Consider the following 18548-nt stretch of genomic DNA (forward strand, 5'->3'; position numbering starts at 1 on the left):
GATGGAAGAAACGCGCCCTCCCCTCCCCCGCCATACTCAGAGCCTGCAGCGCTCTGGTTTTGCTCCTTGTTAGTTGACAGACTGACCGCCCCCCCTAATCTGTGTCTGCATCGCCTGCACTTCCCTGAGGACCGGCAGCTTGATCCCCAAGAGCGAAGGGGAAGCAAAGGAGCCTCCCCCGGTCCCCACCGGCATTCAGGGACCCACACACACACCATCTGAAAAAAGAGCCAGCCACGCTGGTACAGGAACTCCTTCGCCCATCTTCCAAGCCCTGAAATCGCCTTTCAAGGAAACAAGGCCAAGACGTCCCTGCGGTTGACCGATGCCTGTCCAGAAGGGACTTTCCACCTTCAACCGCAGAGAAATCTTGGCCTCATTTCCTTGCAAGGAAATTTCAGGACTGGGAAGATGGGCGAATGGGCTCCTCGGCCGCATTTTGGGAGTCAAGACGTCGGGCTTTGCTTGCCACCCAGGGAATCACGCAGTGACAGGCAAAAAAACCAAAACACCCCACCAAGGCAGAAAGGACTTTGGACTGCGGTCTTGGGAAGCCAGAGCGTGGCATCGCTTCGCTGGCAACCATCGGCATTGGCAGTCGGGAGGCGGGGAATCCCGGTAGCAGTGGCAAGCAAAGGGGAAATCCCGGTGGCTGCAGTCACAAGGCAGGGGATTTCACTGTGGCAGTAAGAAAGCACATGTACCCGGGCTCAGGTTCGTAAGTAGAAAATGATAGAAACATAGAAACATAGAAGTCTGACGGCAGAAAAAGACCTCATGGTCCATCTAGTCTGCCCTTATACTATTTTCTGTATTTTATCTTAGGATGGATATATGTTTATCCCAGGCATGTTTCAATTCAGTTACTGTGGAGTTACCAAGCACATCTGCTGGAAGTTTGTTCCAAGGATCTACTACTCTTTCAGTCAAATAATATTTTCTCATGTTGCTTTTTGATCTTTCCCCCAACTAACTTCAGATTGTGTCCCCTTGTTCCTGTGTTCACTTTCCTAATAAAAACACTCCCCTCCTGGACCTTATGATTCAGATGTAGAGGCAAAAAAAACCTTAAACACCGGGTTCATATCTCAAAAAGTTCACCAGTAGAGGCATTGATAAATAGAGGTACCACTGTATGAGCATAAGTTTAAATTACTATATGGATTGAAATATAAATAAGTCTGCAATCAAAATCTAATAAATAGTGGTACCTCATCTTACGAATGCCTCTTCTAACGAATATTTCAAGATACGAACCTGGTGTTTAAGATTTTTTTGCCTCTTCTTCCGAACTATTTTCACCTTACGAACCCAAGCCGCTGCTGCTAAGATGAAGGGGTTTCTTTTTTTCCCCTTTTTTGAAGAAAGAAAAGGGAGGGGTGGCTTGGAGGGAGGAAAAGACTCCACTGAATTAACTAGGAGAACGCGTTTTTGCAAGCACTGAGGGGGGTGTCTTTTTAAGAAAGAAAAGGGAGGGGTGCCCCCCTTGCCTTTCTTCCTTCCCACTCACCCTTTAGCCTAGCTTTGCTTCTTCCACCCGCCCCCTTTAGCTGCTCCTCCCTGCCCTCTGTTCGCCTCCCTTCTAAAGTTTGGGATTTTCCTGAAGGATTTGCACGCATTATTGGCTTTTACATTGATTCCTATGGGAAACATTGTTTCATCTTACGAACTTTTCACCTTACGAACCTCCTCCTGGAACCAATTAAGTTCGTATCATGAGGTACCAGTGTAGTTCTATCAATATCGAAGTATCAATGACAAAATATCCTTAATAACTTTAAATATGTCTAAAAAGTGGTGGTAGTTAATATATGGTAATTGACAAATAGTAATTAATAATTGATAAGTTAATATTTTTTAAAATAAATGTGTAAATCAATAATTACAATATAATCTTGCAATAAGTCGGTAAAATAAATCTAAGTCTATGAAGTTTTAGCAATGATAACGGTAGTAATAAAAGTAATAAAGATAATACATTATTTAAACTAGCACAATTATATCAATACGATTTGTCCAAGGTCGGAGTCAGAGAAGGGCAAGAAAAGGAAGGAGAAGAAACCCCCCCCCAAAAAAAAAATATGAAAAGGAAGAGAGCAGGAAAAAATTAATTATTCAATGTAATGACAGAAAAGTATACTTTTGGTTGCATTATAATATTTTATTTATTTATGTTTGTTTGTTTGTTTGTTTGTTTGTTTGTTTGTTTGTTTGTTTGTTTGTTTGTTTGTTTATTTATTTATTTATTTATTTATTTATTTATTTATTTATTTATTTATTTATTATTAGAGTTGAAAGGGATCTTACAGGTCATCAAGTCCAACCCCCTGCTTGAGCAGGACATCCTACAGCACTCCATCCAAATGGCAGTCCAATCTCCTCTTGAAAGTGTCCAGAGTTGGGGAGTTCACAACTTCCGCAAGCAGGTTGTTCCACTGGTTGATCACTCTGACCCTCAGAAAGTTCTTCCTTACCTCCAGGTTGAAACTTTCCTTGGTCAGCTTCCAACCATTGTTCCTCGTCCAGCCCTCTGTTGCCCTGGAAAACAGTGTGTCCCCCTCCTCTTGGTGGCAACCCCTCAAGTACCTGTATACAGCTATCCTGTCCCCCCTGGCCCTTCTTTTTACTAGACTATCCCTGCCCAGTTCCAGCAACCTTTCCTCCTATGACCTGGTCTCTAGGCCTTTTATCATTTTAGTTGCTCTTTTCTGCACCCTTTCCAGAGTCTCTATATCTCTTTTGAAGTGTGGTGACCAGAACTGGATGCAATACTCCAGGTGCGGTCTGACCAGAGTGGGGTTATTACCTCATCATCAACAGCAAAAAAAAAAAAAAAAAGCAAAACCTTAAGTCTGGTAAAAGTTCTAAATCAGGAAAAGTTCTTAGTCAGAAAAAAGTTACATCAGTCTATTTTTTTTGGCTTGTCCTGAAACCACAATTCAGTAGCAGAACAGGTTTAAATCAGTAACAGTCGGGAACTGCACATTCTGGTTCTTTTTTTTTTTTCTTGTGTGTGTATGTATCACTTCCCTTCCTTTTTATTTATTTTTTTACATTAACCTGGCTGCCTCCAGCAGAAGAGTTCACGTACAGGTAGTCCTCAAACTTACTGCCAGATCTTGAGTCCAAGATTTTTGCTCCATTTCACCACCTCTCTTGCCAGTTAAAGTGAATCACTGAAGTTTCTTAAATTAATATCACTGTTGTTAAGTGAACCTGTCTTTCCCATTGAAATAATGGCAACAATGAGTTGGAAGGGACCTTGGAGGTCTTCTAGTCCAACCCCCCACTTAGGCAGGAAACCTTACACCACTTCAGACAAATGGTTATCCAACTTCTTAAGAACACCAGTGTTGGAGCATTCACAACTTCTGGAGACAAACTGTTCCCCGGATCAATTGTTCTGTCAGGAAATTCCTCCTTAGTTCTAAGTTACTGAAGGAGGGGAAAGGGGGCGGGGGAAGGGACGGCGTCAAGGCTGTTTTCATTGCCCTTCTCGCTTGCTCGCTTCCCAGCCGTCAGAAGCTTCTCCCCAGGGCGTCCTTGCAGCGGGCGGGAGAGCGAGCGAGCGAGACGTGCAATCGGGAGAAGGCTGCTCCCTCTCGCTTGCTCCCTTCCCAGCCACCAGGAGCTTCTCCCCGTGGTGTCCTCCCCCCAATGCCCCTGGACACACACACACGCCCTTGTGTTCACACGCTCGGCCCGACACAGACACACAAAACATCTTCCCTCGGGCAGGAAGCGCCTCTTCCCATTTGTTTTGTACAAAGCAGAGCCCATCCGCCGAGCAGACCTGAGTGACTCCGGAGTGAGGGGAAGGCTTGGAAGTTTGTGATGTCCCTGCGGCGCTTCCAGCTTTCCCGGCGCTTTGCCAGCCTCCCGCCGACCATCCGCTCCCCCAGCTCGCCACTCCAGTCAGCTTCCCAGGTGGTGGCTTGAGACGGGGAAGCGGACGGTCGCGGGGAGGCAGGCAAAGCACCGGGAAAAGCAGGAGCAGGAGGCGGAGGAGGCCGAGAGGGACATGTGTGTGCTGAATCCAACGACCCTGGCTTGGCGAACAAGGCTCCACCGGAGGCTCTGAGATGAGCCGGAGATTATGGAAGCAGCGCTCATAATAGGGAGAAGGGCCAATTTGGACGGGGCGCCCTTCCTGAGTCGGGACCATCTCTGCAGGCGAGCGAAGGAAGCGGGTGAAGGGACCCATGAGCCCAGAGTGATTCTCCAGCCGCACGTCTCTCTTTGTCGCTCGGACACCGCGGGGAAAAGCTCCTGGTGGCTGGGAAGCTTGGCTGGCGAGAGAGAGAGAAGCCGCCCGTCGGGAGCTCCGGGGGGAGGAGCGGAAGTCCGGCCGGGCAGAGCTGACCCGCTGTGGGACGCATACGGGACCAGCTCCTCTTTCTTCCTGGCTGTGTGTGGGAAGCTGGAGCCCTCCGTGCCGCCCCCCTCCGCCCCCTCCTGCTGCAGAAAGAAGCCGAGGGTCGCTCTGCCTCTTTGCAGCCGCGAGAAGCAGCCTGACTGTGGGGTCGCCTGCTTTTTTCTCTCCTTTGCCGCTTTGGGCTGCCCGGTTGCAGGCTCATCCAGTGGCTGGCTCTTCTTCTTTTGCCACCACCGCCGTTGCTTGGAGGTCACGCGTGGCTCCACAGCCGGCCCGGTTTCGAAGCACCCTGCTCGACTGTCCTTTGGAGGTGAGGGGCGCGTCCCGAGTTCAAGACCAGCTCTGGTTTGCAAAGAGGATCGGCTGCGGTTTGTCAGCTGAGCAGCAGGGGGGGGGGACGACTAAACGGGGCCTGGGCTCATTCGTCCCGGCTCAGGAAGGGCGCCCTGTCCTCAGCTGGCCCATCTCCCTATGATGAGTGCTGTACAAACAATTCCTGGGTGGGGTTCTAAGGGCTCTGGTTCATTGCAGAGCCTCGGATGAAGCCTTGATTGCCGAGCCAGGGTCGTCGGAATCCGCACACCCAGACCCCTCTCGGCCCCCTCCGCCTCTGCCTGCTACTTTCCCTGGTGCTCTCCCTGCCTTCCCCACCAAGCCTACCTCTTCAGTAGAAAGTAAAGCCTCCACTGGTGGTGGTGGTGGTGGGGAGGAAACCCCCCTCTGTTCCTCCTTGGCAGGGTGAAGTTCTGGGAAGGTGAAGAGCTTCCTTACTTGGGCTCTCCAAACTCTTTGCCATCCTGAAACTGCGCCACCCCCACAGGAGCAGAAGAAGGTAGGGCCACTGTTGGCAATGGGGGGGAGAGAGAGAGGAGACCCACTGCACTTTTCCATGGCATGGTGAAGTTCCAGGACTGCTTTCTCCAACTACGGGTCTGTCTCCAGCCTTATATATCCACGTGACCTGTCAGAGCCCACAGAGTTGGCCAGGTCTTGTCAATCACGCAGTGCCGTCTGGTAGGCCCTAGGGGAAGGGCCTTCTCTGTGGCAGCTCCGACCCTCTGGAACCAACCAACTCCTCCCAGAGATTCACACCACCCCCACTCTCCTGGCCTTCTGGAAGGTTTTAAACACTCACCTTTAAATAATGATAGAAGACAGTAGAATAGTAAGAGAGGAACAGTAGGCACGATGGTGCTCATATGCACGCCCCTTACAGACCCCTTAGAAAGTGGGAGAGGTCAATTGTAGATAATCTACAGTTAAAGGTTTGGGCCTTGGGAGTAGAAACCACAGAGTCAGCTAGAGCATTCTAGGCGTTGATTACTCTGTTGTAACATAGACAAACTCTCCTGGCTTATCAGTGTGCTGACATGCGGTGTAGAGTTTATTTATTTTTATTTATTTTTTATTTATTTATTTATTCTTTGTCCAATATACAATGCATATGAAGGAGAATAAACATTAAGTAATATATATAATGACAGAAAGTAAGAAAGAAGAGAGGTTGGAGGAAAGGAGAGAAAATGTATGATATATGAGATAAGGAAAGAAGATTGGACAGGGGACGATAGGCACATCAGTGCACTTATGTACGCCCCTTACTGGCCTCTTAGGAACTTGGAGAGGTCAATCGTGGAGAGTCTTAGGGAGAAATGTTGGGGGCTGGGGGCTGACACCATTGAGTCTGGCAATGAGTTCTGGTGCTGTCTTTGCTGTTAATGTTTCACCAAATGCTTCAGCAGAAGAAGTGAGGATTTGCTCTTTGTCCCTGCCTGGCAAAAGCTCTTCTGGCCTCCAGAGGTGCCAACTGTGGAAGAAGAAACGGGGTCTTGCATCCTGGGAGGGGGGTGCAAGGCATTATGGGCCAGATGCAGAGAGCCGGACCTCCATCATTGCTCAATTTGTGGGGCTTCTGTTTAACATTGAACAATTGGACAGAAGGCAAAGGCAGGGGTGGGCAGGGTTCCCTCTAATTTTTTTTCGGTGTGAGCAGGAAAGTATAATGTCTGAAGGGCACATTTCCATGCCTGGGCGTGGATCGGTTAGAAACAAAAGGGGGTCACGTGACCTCCGGACACACAGCAATGGTCATAAAAAGGAAACGGCAGCAAAGTTTTGACCCTCCGATCATCGGGCTGCTGCGAAGGTGCTAAATGTTAAAAAGGGCCATAAGTCACTTTTTTCAGGGCCATTGCGACTTTGAACGGTCAGTAAATGAACCAATGAGGCCAATGTTTCTATCTCCTGAGTAAGACGGTTATTAAGTGAGTTCTGCCTCACTTTACCACCTTTCTTGCCACAGTCATTAAGTTAATCCTTGCAGCTGCTTGAACATCCCTGGGACATGGCCACCATCATAACTAACCTGTCAAGTGTCCAAAGTTTGATCCAATAACCCCTTTATTTTTCTTTTTTTTTAAAAAAATATTTTTATTGAATTTTTTAAAAGGACAAACAAAGACATACAACATTGAACACTCAAGGAGCTGCCATTGCTCTGCTTATCTTAGAAGTCTAACTACTACAAAAAACAACAACACCTAACTATAATCAGATCAATAGAAAAATAACATACATTCATATTACATATTTATTAAATTTAACTCTATATATTAATTTAATTATTTTGTCTATAAAATGCTTATTCAAAGAGTATAATATAGTAAATAACATGTCTAAGTTTATTCTATTATAAATGTTTTTAAACTATTAAGCTCTAACTTATAAAATTTCAAGACTATGCGTTCAAAAAATTCTAAATTCTTGTTACTTTAACTTTTGTTGTTATTTTTAAAATCCCACCATTCATATAATTTGTTCCATATTTTATAATATTCTGTTTCTACTTGATTATTCAAGCGTTTAGTCATCATATCTAATTCTGCACATTCCATAATTTTTTGATAAACTTCTACATCCTTTGGTATTTCCTTTTCTTTCCATTTCTGTGCAAATGTAATTCTTGCCGCAACCAATATATGTATTATTAAATAATAAATTTCTTTTTTATACTTAATGTTTGAAATACCAAATAAGAAAAATTCAGGAGATTTTTTAATCTTCTCCTTTGTTATTTCATTTAGTTTAAGTTCAGCTCAGTTTATTCAATTCATTTTTTCATGTGTTCAATTCATTTAGATATGCCTACTTCATCTAAATTGACAAATTAACAGTTCAGTCTTTCAGTCTTTATATTACTACTGGAGAAAAAATATGAATAGTAAAAGAGAAAAAGAAAAAACCCCACACTATAATCTTAAAATTCGAAAGAAAAATATACTGTTAATATTAACTAAGACAAGTAGTTCCAGCCGTTTTTCTTCTGAGCATATGGATATCACTTACAGTTTTTTCACTTTGTTTATGTTCGCCTTTTCGATCTGAATCTTCTCTTTTCAAGCTTACTCGATAGTATACCAAAAGATTTTCTCATCATGCTGTAAATCTTCTTTCTCTATTGATCTGCTTCTGTATTCTGTTTTTTACTTCCTTCTCTTGGAGACCACTATGGCTGCGCCCAGGCAGCCGCTGGACGGAGCTCTTTATGGATGTAGTTGTGGGGCTTTCCCTGGCCCCCAGGACAGTGGCAATCTGCCCCGGGGGATTCGGGAGACCCCCTGTCCTGTGCCGACCCCTCCGGGTGTCGGCAGCGTGCAAATTGCACCCTACAAGCCAGAAAAGGTAGGCTGCGGAGACAGAGCTATATCTCCGCACCCCCGTCGCGATCGTGCTCCAAGCCGGAAGTCACAATGGAACAAATCTAATATTAAAAAACATCTAAAACCCCCATCATTTAAAAACCATGCAACACATGCATACCAAACATAAAATATAAAAAGCCTGGGGGAGGTGTCTCAATTCCCCCATGCCTGGCGATACAGGTGGGTCTTAAGTAATTTGCGAAAGACAAGGAGGGTGGGCGCAGTTCTAATCTCTGGGGAGAGTTGATTCCAGAGGGCCGGGGCCACCACAGAGAAGGCTCTTCCCCTGGGGCCTGCCAAACAACATTGTTTAGTCGACGGCATCCGGAGAAGGCCAACTCTGTGGGATCTTATTGGCCGCTGGGATTCGTGTGGAAGAAGGCAGTTCCGGAGGTATTCTGGTCTGATGCCATACTGTGTTGTTAGTATTGTGAGAGGTGGAAGGGTTTCTCCTAAAGTCTACCACCATTTCTACGGTTTTGAGTGTGTTCAGTTCTAGATTGTTCTGGTCACACCACAAGGATAGTTGTTCAACTTCCCGTCTGTATGCGGATTCATCATTGTTTTGAATGAGTCCGATCACTGTTGTATCGTCTGCAAACTTCAGTAGTTTAACAGAGGGATCGTTTGAGATGCAGTCATTAGGGTATAGAGAGAAGAGAAGTGGTGAGAGTACACAGCCTTGGGGGGCACCTGTGCTAATTGTACATATATCTGATGTGATTTTTCCTAGCTTCACCTGCTGCTTCCTGTCTGTTAGGAAGCTTGTGATCCACTTACAAGTGTGTTCAGATACCGCTAGCTGATTTAGTTCGGTTAAGAGAATGTCCAGTATGATAGTATTGAATGCTGAACTGGAAACTACAAAGAGGACCCTAGCGTAGGTCATTGGAGATTCAAGATGTTGAATGATGTAGTGTACAGCCATATTAACAGCATCATCTGTTGATCTATTTGCTCGGTATGCAAATTGCAGGGGGTCTAACAGTGGATCCATGATGATTTTCAAGTGGAACATCACTAGCCTTTCAAAGGTTTTCATAACTACAGATGTTAGAGCAACTGGTCTGTAGTCATTCAGTTCCTTGATGGAGGGCTTCTTCGGCACTGGGATGATAGCGGAGCATTTGAAGCAGGAAGGAACATAGCACAGCTGTAGTGATTTGTTGAAGATTTGGGTGAAGATGGGGGCCAATTGGTCAGCACAGACTTTTAAGCAAGAAGGAGTTATCTTGTCTGGGCCTAATGCTTTTCCAGGCTTCTGTCTGTGAAATAGATCTTTTACTTCCTTTTCTGTGATCATTAGGTGTTGTAAACCCAATGGGATGGGTTCAGTTGTAGAAGATTTAGCTGTTGTTGGTGTGTCTGGGATGGAGGTTGTGCAGATAAGTGGTTGTGGTTTCTTTTCAAACCTGCAGTAGAACACATTCAGGTCATCTGCCAATTGCTGATCTCCTTCACCTTGAGAAGGTGGTTTGCTGTAACAGGTGATGTTTTTGAGAGTTTTCCACATGTTTGCTGGTTCATTTTTTGAGAATTGATTCTTTAGCTTTTCAGAGTAGTTTCTTTTTACTGCTCTGATCTCCCTTGTTAATATATTTCTGGCCTGATTGTACAGCATTCTTTCACCTTTTCTGTAGGCTTCCTCTTTGGAATGATGTAACTGCTTGAATTTGGCTGTGAACCAAGGTTTATTGTTACTGTATATTTGCAAGTTCCTGGTTGGTACACATAGGTCTTCACAGAAGTTGACATATGATGTTACAGTATCTGTGAGTTCATCTAGGTCTGCAGAGGTGTCTTTAAAAATATTCCAGTCTGTGCAGTCAAAGCAAGCCTGTAGCTTTAACTTTGCTTCTTCAGTCCAAGTCCTCACTGAAGTAATTGTTGGTTTTGTGGCTTTAAATCTTTGTTTGTAAGCAGGTACAAGTTGAATCAGGCAATGATCAGAGTGGCCCACAGCTGCTCTTGGTAAGGCCCGGTAAGCATTTTTACTGTTGTGTAGCAATGGTCTAAGATATTATTGCCCCTGGTGGACAATTTACATGTTGAAAGTATTTTGGTAGCTCATTTCTTAAGTTTGCCTTGTTTAAATCTCCCAAAATAATGGCCAGTGAATCAGGGCATTTGGCCTCATCCTCCGTAATCTGATCACCTAGGGTTTTTAGTGCCTTTTTTTACAAAAGCTTGCAGAGGGATGTAAATAGCAGATATTAAGAAAGAATGAATCTCAGGGAGAATAAAAGGGCTTGCAATTAATAATTAAAGACTCCAAGTTTTCATCACAGAATTTTTGTATAATGGTGATGTTTTTAGACCAGCTGTTGTCGATATATATATATACATAAGCCTCCTCTCTTTTTTCCTCCTGATAATTCTGCATTCTGATCTGTGTGAAAAATCTTGGAGCCAGGTATATGCATACTACTATCATCAATTTCCTCATTTAGCCAGGTTTCAGTAAAGCATAGGGCAGATGCATTGTGAAAATCAGAATTGTATCTATTTAAAAGCAGTATTTCATCCTTCTTGTTGGGTGAATGTAAATTGGTAAGAAAGATGGAAGGGAGCGTTTTTTTAATTCCCTTCTTCCTTAGTCTATTTAAAATTCCCGCCCTTTTACCTCTTAGTCTCTGCCGTCTGCGTTTGTTTTTGGTGATCCATGGTTGCCGGGAAATGGCTTCCTCCTGTGCTAAAATCTCCTCTGTGTTTGTAAAGGCAGGTGGGGTGAAGTTGCAGATAGCTGCTCCTTAAAGAAATGTTCCTTAATTCTTAGCAGATGGTCTCTTGAGTAGGAAATCCGTTGAGAATTGCAGGGAATATTAGAAAATGAAGAAACTGTTTGAGAACATTTCACTGAGGCAGCCTTTGTCAGCGCCATCTTGGATAATTATGATAATGATGATTTATGATAGCTTGCAGTTTTGAGTTAATGATTATATTTTGATATTAACTTGTAAATGCAAAATGGGTATGAATAAAGGCATTATAGAGGCATTTAAGGCTTTAATAAACTATATAGGAAAATGCATATATTGTGGTGTCTCCCTCAATGTAACAACAATAGCACAATGTAGGCTCACCATAATTAAAGATTGTTGTCCATTTATGTGCTGCTATAACTCATAGCCATCGTATTAGATCTATTCAATTGGAGACTGCTAACCCAAGTCCATTTAAACTGAGGCTTTACTTTATCACTATCAGAAGTAAGAGAACCTTTTACAAGACTGAAAACCTCTTCAAAGTATATCTATATACACCAGCGGTGTCAAACTCAAGGCTCACGGGCAGCATCAGGCCCACAGGGTGCATAATTCTGGCCTGTCGGAATAAGAAAGGACCAACGGCAGTGCTTCTGCCAGCCAAAATCGGCTGTGGGTGGGCAGCAGTGGGCTTTTTTGGTCTGCTTTCAGCCCCCGTGCCCTCCTGGCAGCCAAAAATGGACTATAATGGAGTGAGCGTGGACTGTTTTTGGCCTCAACAGCCTCCTACAGCAGTCTGGCAGCCGAAAACAGTTATGTTTCTCTCTCTCTCTCTCTCTTTTTAAAAATAATTTTTATTATAAGTTTTCAAAAGTTTTCCAAAGGTAAGGACAAAGACTAACAATAAAATAAACACATGTAACAAAAAAGTGTCAAAACAAAGCTGAAAAAAACAATATAGTATAATACAAGTAATACAAATAATGTAGAAAGAAAAAAAGGAAAAAGAAAACACATGCAACATTATAATTAAAAATTAGCTAATATTCGCTTCCTTGACATCAGTATAATATTAATATTTATGGATTTATATTTTTTTATTTTTTCAAGCCATATATACAGTTTCTCCCATATGATATATATTTCTTTCTTTTGTTCATTACGTAGATTTTGCGTGAGTTTGCTCATTTCTGTGGATTCTAGTATTTTATTAATTACCATTGTTTCGGAGGGCATGTGTTCATTTTTCCATTTTTGTGCTATTGCTAATCAAGAGGTTGTTAGTATGTGTATAATTAAGTAATAGTGTGCTCTTGATTGTTTTCCTCTTATTAGTGGCTGGTTTTCTCTTGCTTCCATATTCAGGAATTAGCTTCTTTTTGGACTGAGGGGCCAGGAGAATAAGAGGTTTCCCAGGAAAGGTTGCAGCTGCTGGCGAAAGCTAGCGTCCTTGGTGAGTAAAGTTGGCCACGGGGTCTGATCCTGGGGTGGTGATACGATATGTAGAGGTATGATTGAATACATGTGGGCACGAAGAGCAGGTGGGAAAATGTCTCTATATTTGTGCTGGGTTCATGTGCACAAGAGCTAATTTAACACACATAGAACATGCTAACAAATTACCCACATTACTAACGTGGGCAACCAACTGCCCATACCCCATTATCTTCCTCAGAGACCTCAACCTACCACACATTAACTAGTCCTTAAATGAATGCAGCACGGAAACCATCCATTCTAGTATATATAATACTGTCACCTATCTGGGACTCAACCAACTAGTAACTAACAATACCAGACTTGATAACTGTCTGGATCTCACCTTCTGCAACAGCAAAAGTGCAATATATGGCTTACAAATAACAGAACCATTTTCCAACAGTGGCCACAGCATGATAAACTTCAGTCTCAACTTAAGCCACACTATGAACCACTAAAATAATATAACACCAAAATTCAGTTTCAAAAAAGTGAACTACGAACTCATTGAAGCCCACCTCTCAACATTAAACTGGAAAACTCTATTCTCTGAATGCTACACTACTGATGACCTCTGCAACACATTCCTACTCCAAATGAAAATTATCATCAGATTTCATGTACCTCTAACATGTACCATAAACAAAAAAACAATAACCTCCCCATCTCAATTAGAAAATTACAAACAAGAAAAAAATCTCTCTGGAGGAAAAACAAAAAAGGACAAGTTTCCAACTTCAAAAGCCGATATAAAAGCATTTGCAATCAAATAAAAAAAGAATGCCTTAACTACTACAGCAAACAAGAGGAAAACCTCCTATGCACCAAATCTAATAGAGCTTTCTACAACTTTGTCAACAATAAACTCAAAGACTCTAGACCTATCCCACCTCTCAAAGGACCCAACAACAAAGAATACCATGATGATTCATCCAAAGCCAACCTCCTCAACTCTTTCTTTGGCTGTGTCTTTGTTAACAGCAATGGCTCATCCCCCAATTTCATCAATCGCACCTCAAAATCCCTCAATGACTTAATCCAACTAGACTTCACTGAAGACCAAGTTGAAAAAGCATTACGTGACCTTAAACCTTCTCTATCAGTCGGACCAGATGTCTGTTTGACAGGAATGCTGTAATTTCCCTCCATAGCTGGATTACGGCATTCCTGTCAAACAGACAACAAGTGGTCAAAATAGGAAGCACCATATCCACCCCCGTACCAGTTAAAAGCGGTGTTCCCCAAGATAGTGTACTGGGACCAACGCTCTTCATTCTCTACATCAATTACCTTTGCGATTACATCTTAAGCAACTGTGTCCTCTTCGCCGACAATGTAAAACTCTTCAACACCACCGATAACACAACTACTCTCCAAAAAGACCTTGACGCTGTTTCTGGCAACTCCAAATCTCAACTAGCAAATGCTCTGTCCTACATATTGGGAAGAAGAATCTGAACTCCAAATACGTACTGAATAATCAAATTATCACAGATAATCCCCACTCGGTTAAAGTCCTTGGTATACTAATAACAAAAGATTTAAATGCAGCTAAGAGAGATAAGGACCGAGTGCCTGTATGGAATGTGTTTGAATTACAGGAGAGCAGAGAAATAAATGGAGTTTCTTTATTCATGAAATGATGCATTTAATTAGAGTTATTTGTAATTGCTAAATTTCTACCAGAAACCAGAACATAGCCTAGGCGATGGAATAGATGACATGCACCAACTTTTGTGAATGAGCAAACTTTAATATTGTTTCCTTCAAGTTTTATTTTCCATATTATATTAATTCTCTATTTTTAATTTTAGACCAGATATAATTCCTCATGGCAGAAATGAATAATACTGTGAAAGAAGCTATTTACAAAGCATTGAATGAACTCATTGAGCGCCAATTTGAAGAATTTACATGGATGCTAAGTTCCATTGATTATGAAGGAAAGGAAAACATTTCTACAGCTTCACTGGAGAAAGCTAGTCGAGGAAAAGTTGTAAATCTCCTGATTCAACATTATGTCGAAGATGCTCTAGAGGTGTGCATTCGTGTTCTTAAAAAATGCAACAGAAATGATCTTGTAAAAAACCTTGAAGAAACTGGACCGAAAGGTAAGAAAATGCAACATAATACAGAAATGTTCTCTCTACTTAAGATTAAGTGGCAATAAAGAGCCATTATCAATTCTTTCCCACGGAATCTTGTTCATTTGATTTGGTGGTGGTGGTTAGGATCGGCAGTGGCTCCCTGGGATTTCCGAGTGGGACTTTCCTTCTAGCCTGAGATTCCTTGTCTTGAGTCTGGAATCAAACCAAAGAGAAGGATCTGTACTGTCACTCAACTTGGCATTTTCCTATCACTGTCAAAGTAAACGGATAGGCCAAGTTCAAGCCAAAGATGTCAATTCATTGATCTAAATGGAAGGGAGATCTTTAAAAGTTTAATTTAATCCATCCTTTTTTCCATCCTCCATCCTGACATAATACAATATTAGGGTATCTTATAGGTGGTGATGCTATTGTTGCTACTAGGGAAGGAAGAAGGGCATGTAATGCTGGTGGAGTCAGAGACCAAAGAAGGGCAGCATTCTTTTAATTCCTTCAATTAATTACCAAAGTGAATCACTTTTCAACCATATTTTTTCTTCAAATATATATTGAGACAAAATCTCCTATCTCTGTCTGTCTGTCTGTCTGTCTGTCTGTCTGTCTGTCTGTCTGTCTGTCTGTCTGTCTGTCTGTCTATCTATCTATCTATCATCTATCTATCTATCCATTAAAACAACCAGCAAAGAAGAAACAAACACATATAACAGTGACTGACACTATTGTGGTAAGCAATATATGTTCAATGTACGTGCTTATGCCCAAAGAATTCCCCAATTATAAATGTATTAAATGTAAACTACATGGGCAACTAGAAAAAAAAGGAAATGATCTAGAGGCAACTGAAGCCAAACTCCAGCCTACACAATAAGGCTATATTCAAATAAAACCAAATAATGAACAAACAACTCCTAGAGCAGTGATGGCACGCAGATCCATATCTGCTGGCACGCGAGTCGTTTGCCTAGTTCAGCTCCAATGTGCATGTATGTGCTGACAGCTGATTTGTGGCTTACACAGAGGCTCTGGAAGGGCATTTTTTTTTGGCTTCCAGGGAGCCTCCAGGGGGATGGGGGAGTGCGTTTTTACCCTCTCTCAGTTCCAGGAAAGGTTTCGAAGCCTGGGGAGAGTGAAACACAAGCTTACTGGGCCCACCAGAAGTTGGGAAATAGGCAGTTTCTGGCCTCCAAGGGTGTGGGCACTCATGCATGTGTGATAACACGTATGCATGCTCTTTTGGCACCCAAGGAAAAAAAGGTTCACTGTCCTAGAGGAATTGACCCTGTGGCTAAAGGGAAGATAAATGGAAACGTAGAAACATAGAAGATTCATTCATTCATTCATTCATTCAATTTTTATGCCGCCCTTCTCCTTAGACTCAGGGTGGCTTACAACATTTTAGCAATAGCACTTTTAACAGAGCCAGCCTATTTCCCCCACAATCCGGGTCCTCATTTTACCCACCTCGGAAGGATGGAAGGCTGAGTCAACCTTGAGCTGGTGATGAGATTTGAACCGTTAACCTTCAGATCTACAGTCAGCTTCAGTGGCCTGCACTACAGCACTCTACCTGGTGCGCCACCCCTATGCATGTATTGTGGAAAGGCTGGACACATGATAACTACTTGCTCTTAGAGAAGACATCTCAGTTCGTCCACTCCAGTCTCAAACACCATGCCCGTGTCTCAGGTGCAGGCTACATTGCCGGGAAACGACCAGAGCCCGGCCTAAAGCAAACCTTAGGCCGGGCAGGGACCAAACCTAATGACAATGATAAGACAGAGGAAACGAGACCGTCAAGACACCTGACCTTAGCCACTCAGAACCCACGATCCCAATATCGTGTGGTCCCAAAACCGAATTTCCTTCCCAAGTCTACCATGCATCGACCACATCCGTCCACCGTTTACTACTCCACTCCCTGCCCAACTCACCTGCACCCTCCCTCCAAACATTGCTGACTTCGTTGACGTTTTCGATGAGAAAGAAGCAGACCAGTTACCCCCCCCCCCCCCAACTCTACGACTATACCATTGACCTCTTACCCAATGCCAAACTGCCTGCTGGACCCCTCTATTGATGGCAGAAAAAGACCTTATGGTCCATCTAGTCTGCCCTTATACTATTTTCTGTATTTTATCTTAGGATGGATCTATGTTTATCCCAGGCATGTTTCAATTCAGTTACTGTGGATTTATCGACCACGTCTGCTGGAAGTTTGTTCCAAGGATCTACTACTCTTTTAGTAAAATAATATTTTCTCATGTTGCTTTTGATCTTTCCCCCAACTAACTTCAGATTGTGTCCCCTTGTCCTTGTGTTCACTTCCCTATTAAAAACACTTCTCCCCTGAACCTTATTTAACCCTTTAACATATTTAAATATTTTGATCATGTTCCCCATTTCCCTTCTGTCCTCCAGACTATACAGATTGAGTTCATGAAGTCTTTCCTGATACGTTTTATGCTTAAGACCTTCCATCATTTTTGTAGCCCGTCTCTGGACCCGTTCAATTTTGTCAATATCTTTTTGTAGGTGAGGTCTCCAGAACACAGTACAGTGAACCCTCGAGTTTCGCGTCCTCAAGCATCGCGAAAGGGCTATTTCGCGAGTTTTAAACCCGGAAGTAAACTCCACCATCTGCGCATGTGTGCGTAGATGGTGGAGTTCCCCAGCTGGGAAGCTGGGCGGCTTCCCTGGGTCTTTCCCCTCTTGCCCAGTAAGACCCCAGCGGCGGCGCGAGCAACGGCCGTGGGCGGGCGGGGCGGCACGTGCGGGGACACCCCAGCTCCGCTGCCCAGCTGGGGAGCGGAGCTGGGGTTTCCCCAAGCGCGCGCGCGTTGCTGGGGCCGCTCCCCAGCTGGGGAGCGGAGCCGGGGTTTCCCCAAGCGCGCGCAGCGTTGCTGGGGCCGCTCCCCAGCTGGGGAGCGGATCTGGGGTTTCTCCAAGCGCGCGCGCGCGTTGCTGGGGCCGCTGCCCAGCTAGGGAGCGGATCTGGGGTTTCCCCAAGCGCGCGCGCGTTGCTGGGGCCGCTTCCCAGCTGGGGAGCGGAGCCGGGGTTTCTCCAAGCGCGCGCGCGCGTTGCTGGGGCCGCTCCCCAGCTGGGGAGCGGATCTGGGGTTTCTCCAAGCGCCGCGCGCGTTGCTGGGGGCCGCTCCCCAGCTGGGGAGCGGATCTGGGGTTTCCCCAAGCGCGCGCGCGCGTTGCTGGGGGCCGCTTCCCAGCTGGGGAGCGGAGCCGGGGTTTCTCCAAGGCGCGCGCGCGTTGCTGGGGCCGCTCCCCAGCTGGGGAGCGGATCTGGGGTTTCTCCAAGCGCGCGCGCGCGTTGCTGGGGGCCGCTCCCCAGCTGGGGAGCGGATCTGGGGTTTCCCCAAGCGCGCGCGCGCGTTGCTGGGGCCGCTTCCCAGCTGGGGAGCGGAGCCGGGGTTTCTCCAAGCGCGCGCGCGCGTTGCTGGGGCCCGCTCCCCAGCTGGGGAGTGGATCTGGGGTTTCTCCAAGCGCGCGCGCGTTGCTGGGGCCGCTCCCCAGCTGGGGAGCGGATCTGGGGTTTCCCCAAGCGCGCGCGCGTTGCTGGGGCTGCTTCCCAGCTGGGGAGCGGAGCCGGGGTTTCTCCAAGCGTGCGCGCGTTGCTGGGGCCGCTCCCCAGCTGGGGAGCAGCCCCAGCAACGCGCGCGCGCTTGGGGAAACCCCGGCTCCGCTCCCCAGCTGGGAAGCGGCCCCAGCAATGCGCGCGCGCTTGGGGAAACCCCAGATCCGCTCCCCAGCTGGGAAGCGGCCCCAGCAACTCGCGCGCGCTTGGGGAAACCCCAGATCCGCTCCCCAGCTGGGGAGCAGCCCCAGCAACGCGCGCCGCGCTCCCCAGCAACGCGCTGCGGGCAGCGGTGGAAGTAAAAACACCATCTGCACATGCGCAGATGGTGTTTTTACTTCCGCACCGCTACTTCGCGAAAAATCGATCATCGCTTGGGGTCCTGGAACGGAACCCTCGCGATGATCGAGGGTTCACTGTATTCCAAATGTGGTCTCTATGCAGCGGGATCACAATCTCCCTCTTCCTGCTTGTTATACCTCTAGCTATGCTTCCAAGCATTCTAAATAATAATAATAATAATAATAATAATAATAATAATAACAACAACAACAACAACAACAACAACAACAACAACAACAACAACAAACTGTC

General features: G+C 45.1%; 1 protein-coding gene across 2 annotated transcripts in view; it reads left to right on the forward strand.

Annotated features, from left to right (window-relative positions):
- The first annotated feature begins 12146 nt into the window (after positions 1-12146).
- The window catches only part of LOC139162911 (NACHT, LRR and PYD domains-containing protein 3-like), a 48927-nt gene continuing 42525 nt past the window's right edge, over positions 12147-18548 (forward strand). For both annotated transcript variants that reach the window (XM_070743818.1, XM_070743826.1), the window contains exons 1-2: positions 12147-12234; positions 14075-14371. In XM_070743818.1, coding sequence (XP_070599919.1) covers positions 14092-14371 — 280 coding nt within the window. In that variant the 5' untranslated portion in view covers positions 12147-12234; positions 14075-14091. The remainder of the gene's footprint in view (positions 12235-14074; positions 14372-18548) is intronic.

Source organism: Erythrolamprus reginae, chromosome 1 (assembly GCF_031021105.1).
Source record: "Erythrolamprus reginae isolate rEryReg1 chromosome 1, rEryReg1.hap1, whole genome shotgun sequence".
In the NCBI taxonomy this organism is placed as follows: Eukaryota; Metazoa; Chordata; class Lepidosauria; order Squamata; family Dipsadidae; genus Erythrolamprus; species Erythrolamprus reginae.